The sequence below is a fragment of the Melanerpes formicivorus genome, unplaced genomic scaffold (assembly GCF_026170545.1).
Source record: "Melanerpes formicivorus ecotype bairdi unplaced genomic scaffold, bMelFor1.0.p_v2 SCAF_66, whole genome shotgun sequence".
Taxonomy (NCBI): domain Eukaryota; kingdom Metazoa; phylum Chordata; class Aves; order Piciformes; family Picidae; genus Melanerpes; species Melanerpes formicivorus.
This window is the reverse complement of record NW_027142418.1, coordinates 1801296-1823237: the sequence shown is the minus strand read 5'-3', so window position 1 is coordinate 1823237 and position 21942 is coordinate 1801296. Positions and strand designations below refer to the sequence as shown.

Here is a 21942-nt window from a genome sequence, read left to right as displayed (position 1 = left end):
CAGTATCAGCTCCAAACTCCTTCAGAAAAACAAATAAGAAACCAGCAAACTAACCAAGCTACAAGCACTGAACATAAAAAGTCAGGCTGATTAGCATGTAGAGTTAGTGTGCAGCACAATTAGGCAGAGCTGTAACAAAACCACACTTCTGAGCACACACACAGTGTTTGTGCCAGCTGCCTGCTGTTACCAACACTGAGACAACACTTTCACTGAACACTTGGGACAGGTATGGGTTAGACAGTCCCAAGCAATTCTGCTTTAAGCAAAAACATTATGTACAACATGTTCTGACTGCAGGGATGGGAGAAGCCTCAGAAAAGCCCCTACCATTTGATAGGGAGATTGTTGAAGGTGCAGCATTAAGCTGATGCTAGCAAAACACCAAGCGTTCCCTTAGGAAGAACCCACAACATCTCTCTTGGCTCTTTATCAAGTCTATTAGAAGGAAAAACAACTCTGTTACCAGAGTTAAGCAAACAAATCAGTCACTAAGTTACAAAGTAAGAAGCTGCATGGATCTACACAACAGCTGGAACACCATCAATGCTGCAGCTGAAATCATACGGTCTGGCTTCTACTCCTATTCCTGCCACAGGTGAGCTTTCTGATTTCTGGGTAAGACTTCCACCTCCATTAAATGAAAGACTGAATACTCTTGTTGCACTGGCATCCTGATCCCAAGGTCTCCCTTCCTTGGAGCCCAGAACCTAATGAGGTAGAATTAGATACTAACAAGCAATGGTGACACATTCATGCCAAAAACAACAGGGAAGGAAGGTACAGCCAATATAGGGAAGCCTTGTTCTAGCTATCTACTGATTGATGAAAGGACCTGAGGTGTTCCAGCTGCTTATTTTACAAGGAGCTGAAGGGACAATGCCCAATCCAGCATGGTTCTTGCTTTATACATATATATATGTATATATATATATAAAATACTGACTATCAGAGGTAACAACATGGTGCAGAAGTACCTGAAGTAGCTTGCTTTGCCAGAGGGCCCTTTGCCAGAAAGGGTTCAAAATTATCTCTTGGCACAAGCACCATCCTGGGCTGGATAACTGCACCCAGCTCCAGCCCCTTCAGGGTGATCAAGAGCAGCACTGTCACCATTTGTGATAGGAGCTGCAGAGTCACCCCAGTAGGACAGAGATGCAGCACTGATACCCCATGCTGGGGAGAAGTCTGCAGGGCAAGCTGACAGCACTCCTGCAACACTGGACTACAAAACAAATAAAAAGAGAGATGAATGCAAGTTTCTTACCTCATAGACCCTTTCTTGTATTCTTGCTTTTATCTTGGAACTCCCTGTTTTCATTCCAGACACCAAAATGGTATCCCCTTGCTTGCCAACTTTTTCCATCTCCAATATATAGGAAGGTGGAATATAAGTGGATTCCGAGAACTTGAGTACACTGAAAGGTGAACCACAAAGTGAACAGAAACCTGTTAACTCATCTCTGTGAGTCCACAGAGGAAGCACACCAGCATCTGTTACCAGCTCCTTCCATTTTTAAGCAAACTGAAAGAGGTCTGCCTGGGACCAGATATCTGAATTCTACTCATTCCTCAAGGTATCTGCAGCTAATTGCTGTGACTGATAAAAGTTCTTTTGAGGCTCACATGTGGGCTTTCAAGGGGTATCAGAGGACTGCACATGTTGTCTGTAATCACCCCTCTGCTCTTCACAGTAAGTGTAGGCAGCAAAAGCTCTCTAGATTGTTGTGGAACAGCTGATGTGAAAGACCCAAAGCTTGTGTTTGGAAAAGCAACAGCTCAACAAAGCAGAAGGGAACTTGGACTTCTCTGAAGAAGCCAGGCTGTATTTAATAAATGACTCTGATAAAATGCCAAGCAGGACACTGGTAGGAGCTGTTAGAAATTTCAATGAGATGTAACAAGAGAGAGGAAAGAATTTGTCATGAATGGCTAGTGAGGGGACAGAAATGGAAAGAGAGATGTTTTAAGGGTTGCCAGCCTCTGGATGGCTTGCTGTGCCCTTTCACAGGGCAATCAGCAATCACCAGTCATACTGAGAAGAGTTATGAATATTAACACTTGGGGCAGACCTGGCCCCAAAACCTGAATTCAAGGTAAATTCAATAGCAGAACTAAGTGCTGACTGAAACCTGAAATTCTTCAGCTTGGGAGAGCTCCCTCCTGGTATTAAATAGGACTTAAAAACACAAACCAGACCAAAAATGAAAACTGCAATGCCTCTGCTGAAATGCTGAGGTTAGAGGCTCAGTGATAAATCTTTAATTGCACAGGATGCTTCAGGAAGATCAGCAACTACATCTATTCATTCCTAGCTGTTGCATTAGAGCTACTTTGAGCTGCTCACTAACACCTTCAGCTGATAAATTGATCAAGCTGTTGAGTAGGCACTTTAAAAAGACTCCTGAAGCAGTCCCAAGGACAAATACAAACTAGGTTATATATGGCTCAAAAGCAGCCTTGAGGAAGAGGAATTGCATGTGTCACCATGAGCCAGCAACAGCCACTTGCAGCCCAGAAGGCAGCCATGTCCAGTGCTGCATCAAAAGAAGAGCAACCAGCAGGACAAAGGAGGGGATTCTGCCCCTCTGCTCTAGGGAGACCTCACCTGGAACACTGCCTCCAGTTCTGGTACCCCCAGCACAAGAAGGACATAGGAGTGCTGGAATGGGTCCAGAGGCAGTCATGAAGATAATCAGAGGGCTGGAGAATTTCCCCTATAGGGACAGGCTGTGAGGGTGGAATTGTTCAGCCTGGACAAGAGAAGGCTTTGGGGAGACCTCTGAGCAGCCTTCCAGTACCTGAAGGAAGGGGCTACAGGAGAGCTGGGGAAGGGCTTTTTAGAAGGGCTTGTAGTGACAGGATGAGGGGCAATGGCTCTGAGCTGGAAAAGAGGAGACTGAGGGTGGGATTAGGAAGAAATTCTTTCCAGTGAGGGTGGGGAAACACTGGGACAGGTTGCAGAGGAGACTGTTGATGCCTCCTCCCCAGAAGTGTTCAAGGCCAAGCTGGATGAGGCCGAGAGCAACCTGGGTGGGAGGCGTCCCTGCCCATGGCAGGGGGTGGGTACTAGCTGATCACCGAGCTCCCTTCCAACACAAATCCTCCTAGGATTCCGTTATTTCAGGCATCAGTTGACTGAAGTGCCTAGAGGAGGGCCACCAAGCCCAGTGGAGTTGAGAGTTGTGAGAGTGATGGGAATGAACTTACCGTAAGGCATTGTGGGCATCTGAGAACCTGTCAGCCTCGGTGTCCTTGACTATGGTCCAGGCAAAGACTAACCCTGCCAACGAGCTGAAGGTGTTGCCTAGAAATCAAACAAGCAGGTTAACCCAAAAAGAAATCACAAGCATGGAGCCCTCCTGGAGCACAAACCATGGCTTTTTTTCCCTAGCAAAGGTTTCTCTCATCCCTAAAAAGATGGACTGCCAGAATTGTGCTACAAATCACTATCTGCCTTCGGCAAATGTAAGATGTTCTGTTAACTGGCTTATCTGCTCACAGTTTAGCAACACCATATGCCACTTGATGTTCTGCACAAAGCTCACCAGATAGGTGCAGGTGTCACCACTTGTCAGCCCCACACAATATTCACCTCTTTTCCCCTTAGACCTATTGCTTGGAATCATAGATTCATAGAACGGATTGGCCTGGAAGGGATCTTAAAGATCATCCACTTCCAACCCCCTGCCACAGGCAGGGACACCTCCCACCAGCCCAGGTTGCTCAAGGCTTCAGCTTGGAAAGCCAATCAGATCCTGGGCTGCAGCAAGAGAAGTGTGGCCAGCAGGTCAAGGGAGGTGATCCTCCCCCTCTGCTCAGCTCTGGTGAGACCCCACCTGGAATACTACATCCAGTTCTGGAGCCCCTATTACAAGAGGGATCTGGAGGTGCTGGAAGGTGTCCAGAGAAGGGCCACAAGGATGAGCAGAGGGCTGGAGCACCTCTCCTATGAGGACAGACTGAAGGAGTTGGGGCTGTTCAGTCTGCAGAAGAGAAGGCTCCCAGGTGACCTAATTGTGGCCTTCCAGGATCTGAAGGGGCCTACAGGAAGGCTGGGGAGGGACTGCTCAGGATCTCAGGCAGTGATAGGACTAGGGGGAATGGAATGAAGCTGGAGGTGGGGAGATTCAGGCTGGATGTGAGGAGGAGGTTCTTCCCCATGAGAGTGGTGAAGCCCTGGAATGGGTTGTCCAGGGAGGTGGTTGGGGCCCCATCCCTGGAGGTGTTTAAGACCATGGCAGGGGGGTTGGAACTAGATGATCCTTGTGGTCCCTTCCAACCCTGACTGATACTATGATACCTCCAGGGAGAAGACATCCACAACCTCCCTAGGCAACCTGTTGCAGAGTCTCACCACCCACTCCTGCTACAAAACCTCAGACAGACCCTTCTCTCTTCACGATTTTTCATCTATTGTGTACCACAGAAACTGCAGCAAAATGATTTTGTGCCTTTTATACAGATGTATACAAATCAGAAGCAAGTAAGTAAGATTAAGAGGCACACTGGGTGTTGCCACTTCAACAGCCACTCACTACTGTTACAGCACACAGGGTCTATGCATGCTGTAGATTTTGCTGTAGTCAAGGGGATGATTATTTGATATTAGCAGGACATCATGTGGTGGGTTGAAATTACCCCCCAAAATACATCACCAGACTAGCTCTTTTGGGGATGGAAGCAACTGACAAGCAAAGTAACATCTAGAAATAGGAGATGCAAGGAACATGTACCAAATACACACCAGAGGTACAATATACAGAGATGTATTTACCCTTCATAAACAGCCCAGAAACTCTTCAGATGCCCCTGAATGGATCCAGGGGGACCATTCACTTCCTGCCCTCCTCTTTCCTTCCTGTTGCCTCACACAGTAGTCAAAACAGAGATACCCTGGCAAGGCCAAGGAAGAGAGAGAGAGGGGTGGTGCAAGCAGAAGTGACAGAAAAAAAGAGAGCAAGAACTGGTTTTGCCACTACTCTACATGCCCATTACCAAACCAAGGAATTATGTAGAGCTTAGCACTATTTTTCTTCTGCATCCAATGGTTACAATAATTTCTTTTTCTACTTTCAGTCTTTGCAGTCAGGGAGTTCCCCCTTCAAACTGTAACACAGCAAAAAAAAACCCCAAACCACCTCCATTTTGAAACACGTGGATCTGAGATCCCATCTGGGACATGAGTTCACAGCATTGATGCCCTGCACCACTTTCCACCTCTGTTGTTTTGGTTTTGAGCACTACCAGGGTGAACCCAGAGCAGGAATAATTCTTCACTCAAAAGAACTTCAGCTGAGCACTTTCCTTGCAGAAACTGTGCACCACGAGGAGCTGTAAACGTTTAACAGGAGCAGAAACCACAAACAGAAAGCCACAAACTGAAAGCCAAGGTTTAACGTGATTTCCTGGTACAGTGCTGAGGATTTCAGCTGCTCACCTGAATGATTTTACACTCTCCAGGACCAGCCTTGCCCTGAACTGCAGCATCCACTGGAATAGGGAACTGAAATCCCAGTATTTACTGTATCACAGTATAATTAAGGTTGGAAGAGACCTCGAGGATCATCGAGTCCAACCTATCAACACAGACCCCATGACTAGACCATGGCACCAAGTGCCACGTCCAATCTCCTCTTGAACACCTCCAGGGATGGTGACTCCACCACCTCCCTGGGCAGCACATTCCAATGACGAATGACTCGCTCAGTGAAGAACTTTCTCCTCACCTCGAGTCTAAACCTCCCCTGGCGCAGCTTGAGACTGTGTCCTCTTGTTCTGGTGCTGGCTGCCTGGGAGAAGAGACCAACCCCCACCTGGCTACAACCACCTTTCAGGTAGTTGTAGAGGGCAATGAGGTCACCCCTGAGCCTCCTCTTCTCCAGGCTAAACAACCCCAGCTCCCTCAGCCTCTCCTCACAGGGCTGTGTTCAAGGCCTCTCCCCAGCCTTGTTGCTCTTCTCTGGACACCTTCAAGTGTTTCAATGTCCTTCTTAAACTGAGGAGCCCAGAACTGGACACAGGACTGAAGGTGTGGCCTAACCAGTGCAGAGTACAGGGGCACAATGACCTCCCTGCTCCTGCTGCCCACACTATTCCTAATGCAGGCCAGGATGTCATTGGCCCTCTTGGCCACCTGGGCACACTGCTGGCTCATATTCAGGTGGCTGTCAATCAGCACCCCCAGGTCCCTCTCTGTTTGGGAGCTCTCCAGCCTCTCCGACCCCAGCCTGTAGCTCTGCATGGGGTTGCTGTGGCCAAAGTGCAGCACCTGGCACTTGGACTTGTTGAATGCCATCCTGTTGGACTCTGCCCATCTGTCCAGTCAGTCGAGGTTCCTCTGCAGAGCCTTTCTACCCTCTAACTAACATCTGCTCCTAACTTGGTGTCATCTTCAGACTTGCTGATGACTGACTCGACCCCCTCATCCAGATCATCAATGAAGATGTTAAAGAGGATGGGGCCCAGCACTGATCCCTGAGGGATGCCACTGGTGCCTGGCTGCCAGCTGGCTGTGGCACCATTCACCACCACTCTCTGGGCTCGGCCCTCCAGCCACTTCCTAACCCAGCACAGAGTGCTGTTGTCCAAGCCACGAGCTGACAGCTTAGCCAGCAGTTTGCTGTGGGGGACAGTGTCAAAGGCCTTGCTGAAGTCCAGGTAGACCACATCCACAGGCCTCCCCACGTCTACCAGATGGGTCACCTGATCATAGAAGGAGATCATGTTGGAGAGGCAGGACTTGCCCTTCCTAAATCCATGTTGGCTATTTTAATGTCTATTTCCCTTTCTGTTGCTCTCTTTGACATTAATATAAAGATTTATAAAGATTCAAAGCAAAGGTGTTGTTGAATTTGTATGCTTAAAGGTTGATGACATTTTAAAGCCACACACCCACTTCAAGACAAGTTGACACAAGGCACAGCCTATGGTGTTCCTCCCATTTCTCTACAGCTTACTGCAGACAGCTCCAAATCCCAAATAAATAAGATTTGGAACACAAACCTCTAAGTAGACAGGGTAACATAATTAAAATTGGCTGAGATTGGATTATTTACCATGGATTCAAGTCTGATTTCCTTTGATGATGCCTGCTTTAGCTTTGCAAAGCTGTATTATGGAAGGTATTGTCCCCCTGTGTTCAGCACTGGTGAGGCCACACCTTGGGCACTGGGATGAGTTTTGAGCCCCTCAGTGCAAGGAGGACATTGAGGGGCTGGAGCAGGTCCAGCAAAGCTGATGAAGGGTCTGGAGAACAGGGCTGGTGAGGCGCAGCTGAGGGACCTGGGGTTGTTTAGTTTGGAGAAAAGCAGGCTGAGGTGAGACCTCATTGCTCTCTGCAGCTCCCTGAAAGGAGGCTGGAGCCAGGTGGGCTTGGTCTCTCCTCCCTAGGTAAAAGGACAAGAGGAAATGGCCTCAATTTGCACCAGGGAAGGTTTTGATTGGACATGAGGAACAGTACTCCCCAAGGTCTCCCAAGGATAGATCCCAAAGATGGTCCCAGCTCTGGAGACATTCAAGATCAGACCTACTGGGCAGCTTGCTCTAGTTGGAGGTGACCCTGCTGGCTGTAGGGGAGGTTAGACAAGATGACCTTTGAGGACACCTTTCAACCCAAGGCAACCTGTCAATCTGTGAAATCCCAGGGTTATTAGGGTCAAAATGAGCTGATATTCAAAGCTTTTGAGCATATCCTGACTCCCTACATTTAGAGTGGGAAGTTTAGTCCCAGAGCTTCAAACCAAGCCGTTGTTTCAGTCATGCAGATTAAACATTCTTCGTGGGATTGGAATCACTGCTCCTGTTCAGAGTCTAACTTGGGTGGCTTCCAAGGCTAATTGGTCCATTGAGCACACTTCAGGTTTTGCAGAAATACCAAGCCAAGAATCCAGCCATATGCATAGCATAAGAAAACAAAATTACTTTTGATTATTAACATATTGCCATACATAACTTGGCATTCATTGTACACAGGAAAAAAATGTAGGACAGGCTCATTAACTACCCAAACCACACAATTCAACCTTTCAGAGCTGCCTTACATATCATTTCCTTTCAGCCCAGCAGCTGTCCTAAAAATCACTTGGTTGGAGTGTAGATGTCACAGGCTTAAGAACTGGGCCAGTGCCAACTGCATGAGGTCCAACAAGCCAAAGTGCAAGGTCCTGAATCTGGGTTGGGACAACCCAGGCACAAATCCAGGCTGGGTTCAGAGTGGGTTGAGAGCAGCCCTGAAGAAAGAGACTTGAGGGTGTTGGTTGCTGAGAAGCTTCCCATGAGCCAGCAAAGAGAAGGGCAACAAAGCTAGTCTGGAGAGGAGCAGCTGAGGGACCTGGGGTTCTTTAGTCTGGAGAAAAGGAGGCTGAGGGGACATCTCATTGCTCTCTACAGCTCTCTGAAAGGAGGCTGGAGCCAGGTCGGTGTCGGTCTCTTCTCCCAAATAAAACATGATAGAATGAGAGGAAATGGCCTCAAGTTGCACCAGGGGAGGTTTAGGTTGGACATGAGGAACAATTTTTTCTCTGAAAGGGTTGTCAAGGCCTGGGACAGGCTGCCCAGAGCAGTGGTGGAGCCCCCATTCCTGGAGGGGCTTCAAAGCCATGGAGATGTGGTGCCAGGGGGCACGGTGACCTGGCAATCCTGGGTTACTGGATTGATTTGATGAGCTTAAAGGTCTCATCCAATCTAAAGGAGTCTATAATCATTCTTCTGTCTACCAAACCAAACCAAACAGCTAATTCTGCTCCAACATTCAACTGTGTTGTAAATGAAACCAGTGTACAGATCAGACAATTAAGAATTTCAAAGCAGATCTCTTACCTTCCGAGTCCAAAGCCTGGATTTTTAGCTCCAGTGGTGAATCTTCCAGATAGAGCTCTCTTGTTGTGGACACAATCTGGATGTCATGAATTAGATCAACTATAGCATCACAGCGAAGCACATGTCCTGTCACTTGAAGAAACATCAGACAGAGAAAATGAAATCAGCAACACTGACCATGCTCATCAAGAGCACCAAGGAGACAAAGAACACCTTCAATGGAGCCAGTGACACAGGACACTGCAGGGACTGAAACTAGGTCATGGCTTTGGCTAAGCCAGTGGTGACTATGGCTAAGTGAGCAAGAAAAGCAGTTCCTTCCCTCACTGAGCTTTAGAATGATCTTTTGATTGTGATTTCTGTCTACACCAAGTTACAGATGTTTTGTCTGAGTGCCTGTGAAGAGTTTCTACAGTACAAATGTCAGACTGGGCTCATGTCCTAGAGACCTTAAAAGACTTTACACCACAAATCCAGGCTGGATGAGGCTCTGGCCAGCCTGATCTAGTGTGGGGTGTCCCTGCCCATGGCAGGGGGGTTGGAACTAGATGATCCTTGTGGTCCCTTCCAACCCTGACTGATACTATGATACTATGATAGAAATCATAGAATCCTCAAACGGGTTGGGTTGGAAAGGACCTTAAAGATCATCCAATTCCAACCCTTCTGCCATGGGCAGGGACACCTCACACCAGCCCAGGGTGCTCCAGGCCTCATCCAAACTCACCTTGAAAACCTCCAGGGAGGGGACATCCACAACCTCCCTGGGCAACCTGTTCCAGTGTCTCCCCACCCTCACTGGCAAGAATTTCCTCCTAATCTCCAGTCTCAGCCTCCCCTCTTCCAGCTCAAAGCCATTGCCCCTCAGCATATCACTACAGGCCCTTGTCAGAAGTCCCTCCCTAGCTCTCCTGTAGCCCCCTTTAGGTACCGGAAGGCTGCTCTAAGGTCTCCTTGGAGCCTTCTCCTCATTGAGCAGCCCCAACTCTCCCAGTCTGTCCATAGCAGAGGTTTTCCAGCCCTCTGATCATCTTTGTGGCCTCCTGTGGACCAGCTTCAGCACTGGCTGCCAGCTGGATGTGGCACCGTTCACCACCACTCCCTAGCCTCGGCCCTCCAGCCAGTTCCTAACCCAGCAGAGAGTGTTCTGTCCAGTGTTGTAATGAACAGCACAAGGATCCCCCTGGTCAAAGACCAGGGGAGCTGCTACCAGCTTCTCCCCCCCTTGTCCCCTGTACCCAAAGGCACAAGAAAAAAGAGCAAAGAGATGTTAGAACTTAGCCAAAACAATGCAGCCAGCAGCACAGCACAAAGTTAGTATCTCCCAGAGCAGAGGGGAGGAGGGAGATTGCTTTGCAAACTAAATCTTATGGCAAATCTCCCTCCAATGGGATTGTTATCATTATTTTCCTTTTTGACACCCAACAGTGATTTATTTACATTTTACTACTTTCTGTTCTAGATCTGTGGAAAACAATTTCACAGGCATAGCCTGAAAGTCCCACACAAGTCCAACATGGCCATGCACGGGAATGTCTTCTTTTGTGCACTTCTGTGCACTCTGCTTCCTTCCTGCAGGAAGCCAGGAGGCCCACAAAGAAGCAGTGTTGTGCTTCCAAAAGTTCAAACTTACTGATATCTTCAGCCAGGATGATGCTTGTCTGACGTGTGGGCTCTGAGGACCGTGCCTGGATGACAGCCTTCTGTGAGCACTGCTGCTCATCCTGCTCTGCCAGCAGTATGCTCGCGACCTCCGGCCTGCTGGAGGACCTACAAGATCATTTGGTTGTGTTAGCAGGAGTTCAGATACTGCTAGACAAAAAACAAGGTATTTAAAAGCCACCAAAATCATTCACACAACACTTGCTACGTGGGCAGGACCCAACCTCCCCAAGAGCTGTTAGAGCAGCTGCTCCAGGCCTTCAGGAAAAGCCTAGAACAAGCAAGCCCACATGCACAATGCTGAAGCAGAAGGGAAAATCATTTTAGCTGAAGCTCCATTTGCCACTTGGAATTGCACTTTCAAAAGAAAATTGAAACCAATTTCTGACTACTGTGTCCAGCTCTGGGACTCCCCCACCACACGAGGGACATAGGCCTGCTGGAGTGGGTCCAGAGGAGGTCACAAAGATGATCAGAGGGCTGGAGCACCTCCCCCATCAGGATAAGCTGAAATAATTAGAGCTGTTGAGCCTGCAGAAGAGGAGGCTCCAGGCATTTCAGTATCTGAAGGGGACCTACAGGAAGGCTGGGGAGGGACTGTTTAGAAGGGCTGTGGGGATAGGATGAGGGGCAATGGTTTGAAACTGGAGCAGGGGAGATTTAAGTTGGACATCAGAAGCAAGTCCTGAACAGTGAGGGTGGTGAGACACTGGAGCAGGTTGCCCAGGGAAGTGGCTGAGGACCTATCTCCAGAGACAATTTGAGATCTTTACATGGCCCTGGGTAGCCTGCTCTAGTTTGAAATGTCCCTGCTGACTGCAGAGGGGCTGGATGAAATGACCATTGAGGGTCCCTTCCAGGCCAGCGCAATCTATGAGAACCTGTTTTTTCCCCTGCTAACAGAACATGTTAGCTATGCAAGGCTCTGAACCAGTACCAAACAAGGGTTGGTTTTTTTTCAATCAAGAAATTTAAAAATAATGGATTTAGTCTGTGGAGGTGAAGTATGTAACACTGTGTAAAACACAGACAGCCCAATCATCATCTTTGGGGAAATGGAAGCCTACATGGAAGCCTAAAACTGCTGCATCTGTTAGCACCTGTTCTGACTTGCCTGGCTTCTTCATAGCCAGCTGCTCCAGGAATGAGCTTGTGGGAAGCTCACTGTGGCCATGGAGCCCAGTTCTCATTTTCTGTGTGCCAAGAATGTGCAGATGAGGGGAAAAAAATAGCTTAAAAGTTACTAAAAATCAAGGCTCTTGAAGTGATAGCTTTGAGATAGCAACAGTACACATCTGAGGCCTGAAAACAAAGGGCTCAAAGCAATTCCTGCAGGCCAGACCTCCTGCAAATAGTCACTGAATGTCACTCTGAACTGGGTGAGCTGCTGACTACCCTATGGAGAACTGTGTGACAGCTGTTGTCCACAGCTCCTCACTCAGGCCACCCGTGCAGGGGTCACTGCAGAGTAAGTAGGAAGGCAGCCAGCCTGGACTCAGCTCGGAGCCCAGCAGCCTGCCTGAGCCCATGAGTTCTATGCCTGAGCCAGCCATGGCTGCTTGCTCAGGGATTCCCAGTCAAAGCTCTTTCACAAGGGCCCTCTGAAGGATTAAACAATGAAAGAAAGCACTGATGACAAAGCTGCTCAGGAACTGCTTCCCTCAGATGAGGAGAGCAGCTCTGATGAAAACAGTGCATTATCTGGGGAGTGCAATCCAAGCTGGGCACTAGATCCCTCAAGTGCTGAAACTGGATGGATTTAGGACATTCCAGTGGAGAATGTTCAGAAAGCCCTGCCTTTGATCCACGGGAAAAAGACTCTAACCCACCATGGAGCTCCAGCCTGACACCAAGGTGCAGGTTTTACCTACTTTTATTCCTGTTCAGAACCAAGCAACCCAAAACAGTGAAGCACAGTATCTCTTGTGAACTCAAACTGCACCCATTCGAAACCATTATGTATCACAGGATGTTCTGCTATCTCAGAGCTGACACTTGCAGTCCAGGTGAACACAGACCAACCTGGTTGTAGCTACTGGAATCAACCTGCAAATCCTTCTTGGCCATGAGGACACGTTGCTGGTTCATGGGGCACTTGTCCCCCAGCACTCCCAGGCCCTTCTCCTTGGGGCTGCTTCCCAGTAGGTCAACCCCTCACCTGTCATGGTGCAGAGGGTTATTCCTCCCCAGGTGCAAGACTCTACACTTGTTCTTGTTGAACTTCATGAGGTCTCCCTCTACCCAAATCTCCACCTTTACTGTCCAAGTTGTCTCATGCTGTACTGTCCAAACAACAAAGCCCTAAAAGCTTGCAACCCAAGGACACAAAACCCCAGGCAGAAGAGTTTTCATTGTGCAGGCTGATGGTGCTGCACAGGTTTATTAGACACTGGAGTGCACTCTGAGAGTTTTGTTTTGGGCAAAATTCATTAATTCACTGAATTATTAATTCCTAATAGTGGTGAGCTCCAAACAATGCTGCAGGATTTGTCAGAGGATTTTGAAACAACAGCAGCAACTGCTAACTCAGAGCCTGCCAAGTTTTACCCCATCAGGATAAAAGCACCCCACAAGAGGATGCAAAGGACAATTTGAACCCCAATTAGAAACTGAAAGGCGAAAGTTGTTTGCTGTATTCTTAATCCATAAGCACTGTACAGAAATAGGAGGGTATTTTTTGTACTACACTGCTCCATTTGCCCTCTCCTTTAGTAGTACACTAAAATGTGTTACACAGGGATTAATTCCAGACCAACAATGAGCTCTTTCCCTGTCAGTCTGTAACTTCTAAGGCAACCACCAAAGAGTTTTCCAACATTCAGCAAGTTCTTTTAAATAGTGTTAGCATTCACCACCAGTGAGGCTTTCTCTGTGCTTGGCTGGCAGGCTTTGTGAGCTGAGCTCGTGTGTCTGACTTCAGACACATGCAGGCATTTTAAATAAGGATTATATGCATGGAATTGACTTTTACCCTTATTATTTAGCTCTTTACACTGCTTAATAGTCTCTGTCATTAGAGATTTTTTAAATTAATTTGAGGGGCTTGTGTTGCTACAGTCAGAAATTGATTGTGTTTGCAACACAACAGGGGTTCCACTAGGGTTTGGAGTTGGTCTTTGAGCACATGGCTGTGTAGTGTAATACTTGACTGCTACAACCTGCACCAACAGCAGCGCTGGAAAACTAAATCTAATGTCAGGATATTTCTCAGAATAGAAAAAGGAAGGAATAAAGACAAACAAAAAGTTTGCATTAAATTTTAGCTACAAACTTACAGACACTCCACAACTACAAAGGAATTTGGCCTTGTGCAAGCTGAATGCTGGTTAACTCTTAGTGGAGCTGGAGCTGGGCACCTGAGATTAGCTCCTGACCTCTAAGGGTTTCCAAGAGAAGGGAGAATAGCAGCTCAGTTTGTCATTTGGAAAATACAAACAAGCTGAGGTTCATCAGCAATAGGATGTCTGCTGTCTGAGGAAGATCCCTGAACTGAGCAGGTGAAGCCAGGCCTTTCCCAGGGCTTGGTTTGCTACCAGCTCATATCCAAACCCAACCTGCGTGGCTGCTCATTTGCACACCATAACAGATGAAGGATTTCAGGACCCCTCAGCACCACTGGGCAACATCAAAAGCACACTCTGCTTCCAGCTACATCTGGAGCAGGGTTAGGCACAAGGATGGTAGGGCACGAATCAAACAGGCTGTGTGTGCATCACTCTACCACAGCACACAGCCGAGCCACTACTGCCTCCTACACAGACAAGAAAAAGAACCTTCTGCTTTAAAATGACACCAAGGACTGCAGTTCATATCACCTTCCACTTACAGCAGATCTTCAGCAGCACAGCAGTGTGGGATACTGTGTGCCAGGCTTGTCACAGGTCAAAATTAGATCCTGAGGAGCCAGCCACAGGCAGCATTCCTGGCACTGGCTCTAAATCCCATACCAGCGTCTGTGAGAAAGCAGGGCAGGGGAGGAAGCGCTAGAAAGAAGAGTGAGGAGGAGTGCTATCAAATGTCCCAGTATTGAATTCCCTCAGAATAAAATCCTGCTTGCTGAGGAGTTAGGGACACTAGTAATTAAAGACCACCAGTCCTCTTGCAGGTTTCCAATGCATTGCTGATCTTCAGACACAGAACCACGTGCCAGGATTGGGTCTCCTGATGTAACCAAACCTGTGCTGCACTGCTCTGGGCCATCAATGCAAACACATCCAGGATTACACTTAATTTATCACCTGCTTTAAAGATCAGGCAAACATTGCTCTTTCCCTCACTCCAGCAATACTCTGTTGATTCTTTTGCTTCAACATTTTAGATATGGTCAGCTCTTCAGACTAAACTGAGCTGACTGAACCAGCAAACCCCCACCTTTGGGGAGATGCACCACAGCTGTTGGTCAGCCTCACCTTTTAGCATTTGTACTGGGCACGTATTTAGCCAGAGGGAAAGTGAGAGAGTAAAGGTTTTCCAGAGTGTGGTAGGGCTGGATTGACCTATACATTAAGTACCTTATCTCTGATCACTGTTGACCTACAAAAATGCAAAGAAACACAAGAGACAGAGCAGCATCCAGGCAACTGCAGTTGTATGATAAACCAAATTGCCCAGAGAACCAAGGGCATGGGAACAGAACCCATTCCAAAGAAAACACAGAGGGAACCTGGCAGAGTTCCCTCTTAAGGATTTTCCAAACACAGCGGCAGATCACTCTTCTATTGTCACTCAATCCTCTCCTAGGATGTTTTTGCTGCACTGAGGAAATAAAAACCAGCAAACAAACCTTCCATAAAGTACTGCTTTAAAAGCAAAGGGAAGCATCACACAGCACAGGATGAGCCAAGGACGAAGCATTTGCTCATACTGGAGATGGGCTGCCATGCCCATTCCCTCCAAATGAAGCAGAGTGAAGCTGTTCTCAAAAGCCAAGCCAGGTGCCCAACTGGAACTTGGGTATTTTGTCAAATCAACTGGTGGCCAAAGGCATTTCAGCAGAAGTGCTTTATCTTTGTACCCTTTCTAGGAGGGAAAATGGCACATCACCCCAGTGGCAATCATCTTCCAGCTAAGAGAGTGCAATAAAGAAAGGCTGGTCTGGCATTAGCTCAGCCTGACTTCAAATTAGAAAACAGAACTAAGAAATAGCACTTTGCTTCTAAGCCACAAATGTCACATTTGGCATTGTTTCCAGTTATCCACTCTGTTAAACCTTCTCACATGTAGGCACCCTTCTTAAAGCTTCAATCATTAAAGGTGAGACCCACACCCAAAGAGAGCAAAATCTTAACAGACTTCCTGGGTGTTCAGCAATGAAAGCTGCCCCAAACCACAACAGTCCCTACTCTTTCTGCCCTCCCTCCCATGCAGGTTACACTCATTTCAGAAAGTTTCTTCAGCACTAACCCTGTGCTGCAGGTCGACCCATTAGCCAAGATTTAAAAAGCATCATCGTTTCTTTTGTCTCTCTAGCTCTGGTCAAAGACTCCTGCTGCTTGCTCTGGTTTTGAGCCAATGTGCTCAGGTGACACAGCACTACAGCCTGTCTCACTTTACCAACCAGGGCATCCCACCCATTCTGAGCCTGTCCTGGCATCTGTGAGAGCTAGAGCCTGTGCTGGGAGAGTGCACACTGCAGAAAGCACGCTCAGCAGTGCAGGCAGCTCCCAGAGAGACAAAATATTTTGCTGCCTGCTCTAAATGGACTTGAAAGTAGGAAATGGAGAGCAGGTGAGAAGTAGAGAAGGCAGGAAGATAGCAGGGGATAACCAGCACCATTTAGGATGTCACCTCATAACATGGACATTCACTGTAGCCTCACACAAGAAGCAGACTCATGTTTACACAGATAATCCACCAAACAACAAACCCCCCAGGTTGTCAGAGATGAGACTGTCAGTCTCACAGTGAAGCAGCAGGCCTATTATTTAATATACATTTTTAAAACACAGAATCCACCTCACAGAGCCCAGGGACTGGTAAGACCAATTTGCAACCCAGTATTGTAGAATCACAGAAACATTTTGGCCGGAAAAGCCCTTCAAGATCATTCAGTCCAACCATTTTCTAGCTACCAAGCCTGGAGCTAAACCATGTCCCTCAGCACCACATCTCTGCATCTTTGAAACCCCTCCAGGATGGGGAATTCAACCACCTCCCTGTGCATCCTGTGCCAGTCTTTGACAGCTCTTTCAGTCAAGAAGTTTATTCAGTCTGAATCTCCCCTGTGGCACACTGAGGACATTTTATCTTGTTCTGTCTCTTGTATACTTGGGAGAAGGAAACAACTCCCACCTTGCTCCAACCTCCTCTCAGGTAGTTGTAGAGTCTCCCCTCAGCCTTCTGACAAGATAAGGAGGCAGAAAATTAGTGTTGCCAGCCAACTACTGCTCCAGCAGCACCGTCCAGAAGGTGTGGGGTCTCTGAAAGTACCAGTGCCTTACACAGCTCACACCATGAAGCCACTAAATCTCTCACTCCAGGACTCTGCCACCTGCTCCTCTCTAATTGCAAGAGCAATTAGCTTTATGTAACCTTGTCAGAGAGACCTTCCTTAGCAGCACAAACCCTTTTACTTAAGGGGGCAGTAAACCTGCCTTCATTGTATTTGCAGCAAGCAGGACTGCATGGGTCCATTAGCACCTTTGAGCATCTTCCTGCATCTCTAACCTCTCCACAGCAAAACCTAAACCTCCACCTCCGGTGGTCCCTGGTACAAATTCACTTTGGTTTAGCTTCCACAACTGTCTCAGGAAGCTTAAACTTTCCACCCATCCTCCCCACATCTCAATTCTACCAGAGCTGAAATACTGTTACAGGCATGGCAGCACATTTGTACACTGCAGATAATTCCTGCTATAAATACCCTGCACCATGCGGTATAGCTTGGGGGGGTTGTTTTGTGTTTCCCCCTTCCCCCTCTAAAAGGCTGTTACAGGAAGGCAGCTCCTAAGCCACAGGTTTCAAGGAGACAATTCTGCTTCTGAATGCTTTCATTCTTTCAGGTGTATTTTCAGGATTAAGGTACTTAAAAGACAAATACACATGTCCTTTACATGCTAAATATATTGGCACAGGCTGTGCTTTAGCCCAGAAGACAGCACCAGGTCCAATATTTACAGATGGGAACACCGTATGCTTTGAAAACAAAGCTTTCACCAAAACCCAACTCCCCCATGAAGGCAACCCAAACTCCAGAAGGCATGAGCATCTTGAGAGTCAGAAAACACTTGAAAGCCATGCTGGTAACTTTATCGTTGCTCCCAGTCTGTTGGGATGATGGTAAAATTTGACCTTTTCCCTTTGAACCACTGGAATTCTCAGACACCACCACCATCACCTTCAAAATCTGCCACTTTCAGAGGTAAACTTGAAGTCTGAAAGGGAAACTGGAAAAGAAATAAGGTCACAGCACACCATAGACTGATTCTTCACAGAACTGGACACTTAGAATAGAATAGAATAGACCAGACCAGACCAGGTTGGAAGAGACCTTCTAGATCATCGTGTCCAACCCATCATCGAACACCACCTAATCAACTAACCCATGGCACCAAGCACCCTGTCAAGTCTCCTCCTGAACACCTCCAGTGATGGCAATTCCACCACCTCCCTGGGCAGCCCATTCCAATGGGCAATTACTGTCTCTGTGTGAACTCTGAATGTCTGAGATGTGTAATGCAGTCCTTAGAAATGCCTTTTGACGAAAAGTGATGCTGTGACAACCACTAACCGGGCATCAGCCACGTTACACAACCTCAGCCCCCTCTCCCAACACCAAGGGCCCCAGTCTTACCAGTTCCATTCCAAATCCCACAGAATCACAGAAACATTCAGGTTGGAAAAGACCCTCAGGATCCCTGCTTTGTGCCTGCAAAGCCACCCATCATCTTACAAATCATGGGTGAGGCACAGTCGCTGCTTCTGAAGTCATTACATGTGGTACTTCCTAACTCCTCAATGGCCTCCTCCTAGCAATGGCTGTTACTGACAGCTCCAACAGGAGTACAGCAAACTTGCCAGCAAATGGCTGTGGAGCTGCCTGCCCCTCCAAAGAATGTTTATTCCTAATCCCCCCACTTTTCAAGGCCTGCAGGGTCAAGGATCTAGGGGGAAAGAGAGACACAGACGCAGTCTAGCAAACATGCTGTGAGAACCCACAAGGAGCATTACTGCTTCTGCTCAGTCATACACACAGCTCCTGCTTCCTCCTGATGGTTTTGTAAGCACACGTTGAGTTTTACCACCCACATCCTGCCAGCCCCTGCAAAGCAGAAGTGAATAAAGATGCATTTGCAACCCCAGCACACAAATGAGGACACACTTTGTATGAAGTTGGTAGAGTTTCCTTAATTTGTAACCAAAATTAATCTCTGAAGGGCAGAGGGGCAGGACGGAAAAGCACATTAAAGCCTCTCTGAACGAGGGATATGACCCATTGCTGGCAACTGGTGCCAATATTACATTCTCTGAAGTGCTTACAAATCACCCTCATTAGAAAGACATCTGTGAGTCAGAACTGATATTTCCCTAAAGTACAATCTCACCTATTTTCCTCTGTGAGCTTTGCAAAGCTCTGCAAGTTGGACAGCACCTGGCATACACAGGAATGGCTGTCGCCAGCCCAGCATCACCTAGCAGTGCCTTGGGGAAAGAGGAAGGAGAGTCTACACCTCCTAGATCTTACTAGTGCTTTGATGAGTTTAGGGGTTACCTTCACAGAAGACACTCTCCTACACAGCAAACACTTTTGGAGACCCAGCTGCTCTTAAAGAGTAACAAAAAGAAGAAAACATTCATACCTGTGAGACTTTCACGAGAAGACTCCACATTAAAATTAAATTGCACAACCACATGCAGCTCATTCAGCAACTTCCTTTCCAATCAATTTTCAGAGAAACTCTGATTACTGCTCTCATGCTCAAACATCCTCAAATGTGCAAATTCTTACATATCAAAGGCTTGTAGCTAGCCCAAGGATGGACCACCAGCTAAACAGACCAACACAGAATGAAAACACAGCCCCATAAGGGGTATTTCAGGCACTGTCAGCCACAAAATAACAACCAAAAGCTGCTATACACATCCATCTGGCACATATGGAAGCAGCATCCTAAACACATCTCGGCTGCCACATTTTTTTTCATGTGGGCACCTCCTGCTCATTATTTTCCCACATGGCAATTCTGAGATGGTGAAGGATGAGGATTTAGTAACGCTTGTTCAACACGAAGGCTGTGATAGTTTCTGACCCTCACACACCATGGCATTTGCCCTTAGTGCTCCACACAACCCAAACGTGCTTCCTGTGAGCCCAGAGAGGCAGGGTGTGGGCTGACAGCCAGAAATGTAAAATCCCACATGCTTGGCACTGAGGCCACCAGAAGAAACCCAGGAGAAGTATCACCTTCTGAAGTACCACTTTATGTTCCACAGGTGAGGTGCTCGATGTTGCCTATGCTCAGAGCAGCACTAGCAGACTCACAGCCCTCCTCCCTTTATGTCCATACTCCAAACTCAAAGCTGTGGGTCCTTCACCCCTGATGACAGCGAGGGATGGGGCATTTGCACACCAGCAGCACACACGTGAGCCCTGGCTGCTGTCCTTACACACCTGGGGAAAGCACATGTGGGTCACCCAGGGCATGTGGGGTGGCACTAAGGGTGCAGGAGACAGCAGGGGGAAGACATGGGACGTGTGTGGAAGCACGATGCACGTGTGGAGAGCCAAGGTGGGCACGGTGTGGCATGTGGGGCAGCAAACTGGGCACACGTGGGGCGTGAGGTGCACACAAGGCCGCTCCCGCCGTGGCGGGAAGACCTCCCACAGACAGAACTTTCTCCTCGGGGCCTTTCCAGCGCCGCTCTCCAGCCAGAATCCCTCTCCAGGAGGTTCAACCCCCGCTGCAGGCAAAACCACAGCGCTGGTTCGTAAAGCCCCATCTTGGCCCTCAGGGATTCTCTGCTGTGCCACTCCGAAAAGCACCCAGGGTAACGTGAAACCCCGAGGGGAGGCCTGGCGCTGCTGGCTGCCCCCAGGAGCACGGCTGCTGGGAGGGGAGCCAGCGGGCCCCGCCGGGTCGCGGTGTTTCCGTCGCGGGCTGAGCCACAGCCGCAGGTGCCTTCTCCGGGCAGCGGGGGCGGCGGGGAGAGGGAGAAGTGGCGGACAAAGGCGGCCAAGGCGGCGGCACCTGCACTCACCATCGGTAGCAACCCTCGCTGGCCTCCAGCGTGAAGTTGACGCGGGTGCCGCGGGTGAAGGGGAGCAGCACCTTGGGGATGTTGAGCTTAGAGGTGACGGTGAAGTGAAAGGAAGAGAGAAGGAGGAGAAGAGGCAACGCCTGAAGCACAGGGGGAGCCATACTCCGCACCGAGCAACTGCCTCGGCTGGGGACGGCTGGCGGCGGCGGGCGGCCGTGCGCTGCGCGCCCAGGGACGTCAGCGCGGGACGGGACAGGCGCCCGGGGGGCGGAGGGGGCGAGCAGAGGGCTGGGCCTGCCCTGCCCTGCCCTGCCCGGCGCCGCCTTCTGCGAGGTGATTTCCAGTGGCGCCAAGCGCAGGGAACCGCAGCAGCGGTTGAGGCCAGGGCAGGCTCCGGCCCGGGCCGGCCTCCAAGGGCAACTGCTGCAGGTTTGGGCGGCTGAAAGGGCTCCACATGGCGGCGAAAAGGGCTTGAGCTGCTGGGGAGGGAGGTGGATTTTGTTCAGGCCGACTGAAAGGATGAGCCTGATGGTTGTGGTCTAGATGCTGCCTGTCACCAGAGCTGCCTCAAGTCGACTCCTAGCAGAGTTTGTTTTTCACCAAAACAAAAGGAGCTTTACAAAGCTCTAGCGTCGGGAGGCGATTTCCCAATTCTTTTCAAACTGAACTTTGTTTTAAGTCTTTGACAGGTGAACAACTGATTGCCTGTGGCCATCTGATGGCACGAGCCATGCGAGGAGCAGCTGAGGGACCTGGGGTTGTTCAGCCTGGAGAAAAGGAGGCCGAGGGCAGACCTCATTGCTCCCTGAAAGGTGGTTGGAGCCAGGTGGGTGTTGGTCTCTTCACGTTCATAACAAGTGACAGGACATGAGAAATCAGCCTCCGGTTGCACTAGGGGAGCTTTGGGTTGGATAGTAGAAGATGGGCAGAATCCAAGGGCAGGAGATTGAACACATCCAAGTGCCGGGTTCTGCACATTGGCCACAACAACCCCAGGCAGTGCTACAGGCTGGGGTCAGAGTGGCTGAGAGCAGCCAGGCAGAGAGGGACCTGGGGGTGCTGGTTGATGGTAGGCTGAACATGAGCTTGCAGTGTGCCCAGGGGGCCAAGAGGGCCAATGGCATCCTGGCCTGCATCAGGAACAGTGTGGCCAGCAGGAGCAGGGAGGTCATTCTGCCCCTGTACACTGCACTGGTTAGGCCACACCTTGAGTCCTGTGTCCAGTTCTGGGCCCCTCAGTTTAGGAAGGAGGTTGACTTGCTG

General features: G+C 48.9%; 1 protein-coding gene and 1 long non-coding RNA gene across 8 annotated transcripts in view; one reads left to right on the top strand and one right to left on the bottom strand.

Moving 5' to 3' along the window:
* Positions 1–20880, bottom strand: part of NUP210 (nucleoporin 210) — an 86695-nt gene extending 65815 nt beyond the window's left edge. Inside the window, exons 1-5 of the mRNA XM_068162620.1 lie at positions 20680–20880; positions 10454–10590; positions 8821–8952; positions 3211–3307; positions 1268–1418 (exon numbers count right to left, since the gene is read on the bottom strand). Coding sequence (XP_068018721.1) covers positions 1268–1418; positions 3211–3307; positions 8821–8952; positions 10454–10590; positions 20680–20840 — 678 coding nt within the window. The 5' untranslated portion in view covers positions 20841–20880. The remainder of the gene's footprint in view (positions 1–1267; positions 1419–3210; positions 3308–8820; positions 8953–10453; positions 10591–20679) is intronic.
* Positions 20638–21942, top strand: part of LOC137453401 (uncharacterized) — a 36472-nt gene continuing 35167 nt past the window's right edge. For 5 of the 7 annotated variants that reach the window (XR_010990361.1, XR_010990356.1, XR_010990362.1 and 2 more), the window contains exon 1: positions 21123–21505. This is a non-coding gene — a long non-coding RNA (uncharacterized lncRNA). The other 2 variants (XR_010990357.1, XR_010990358.1) reach the window with 2 other exon arrangements.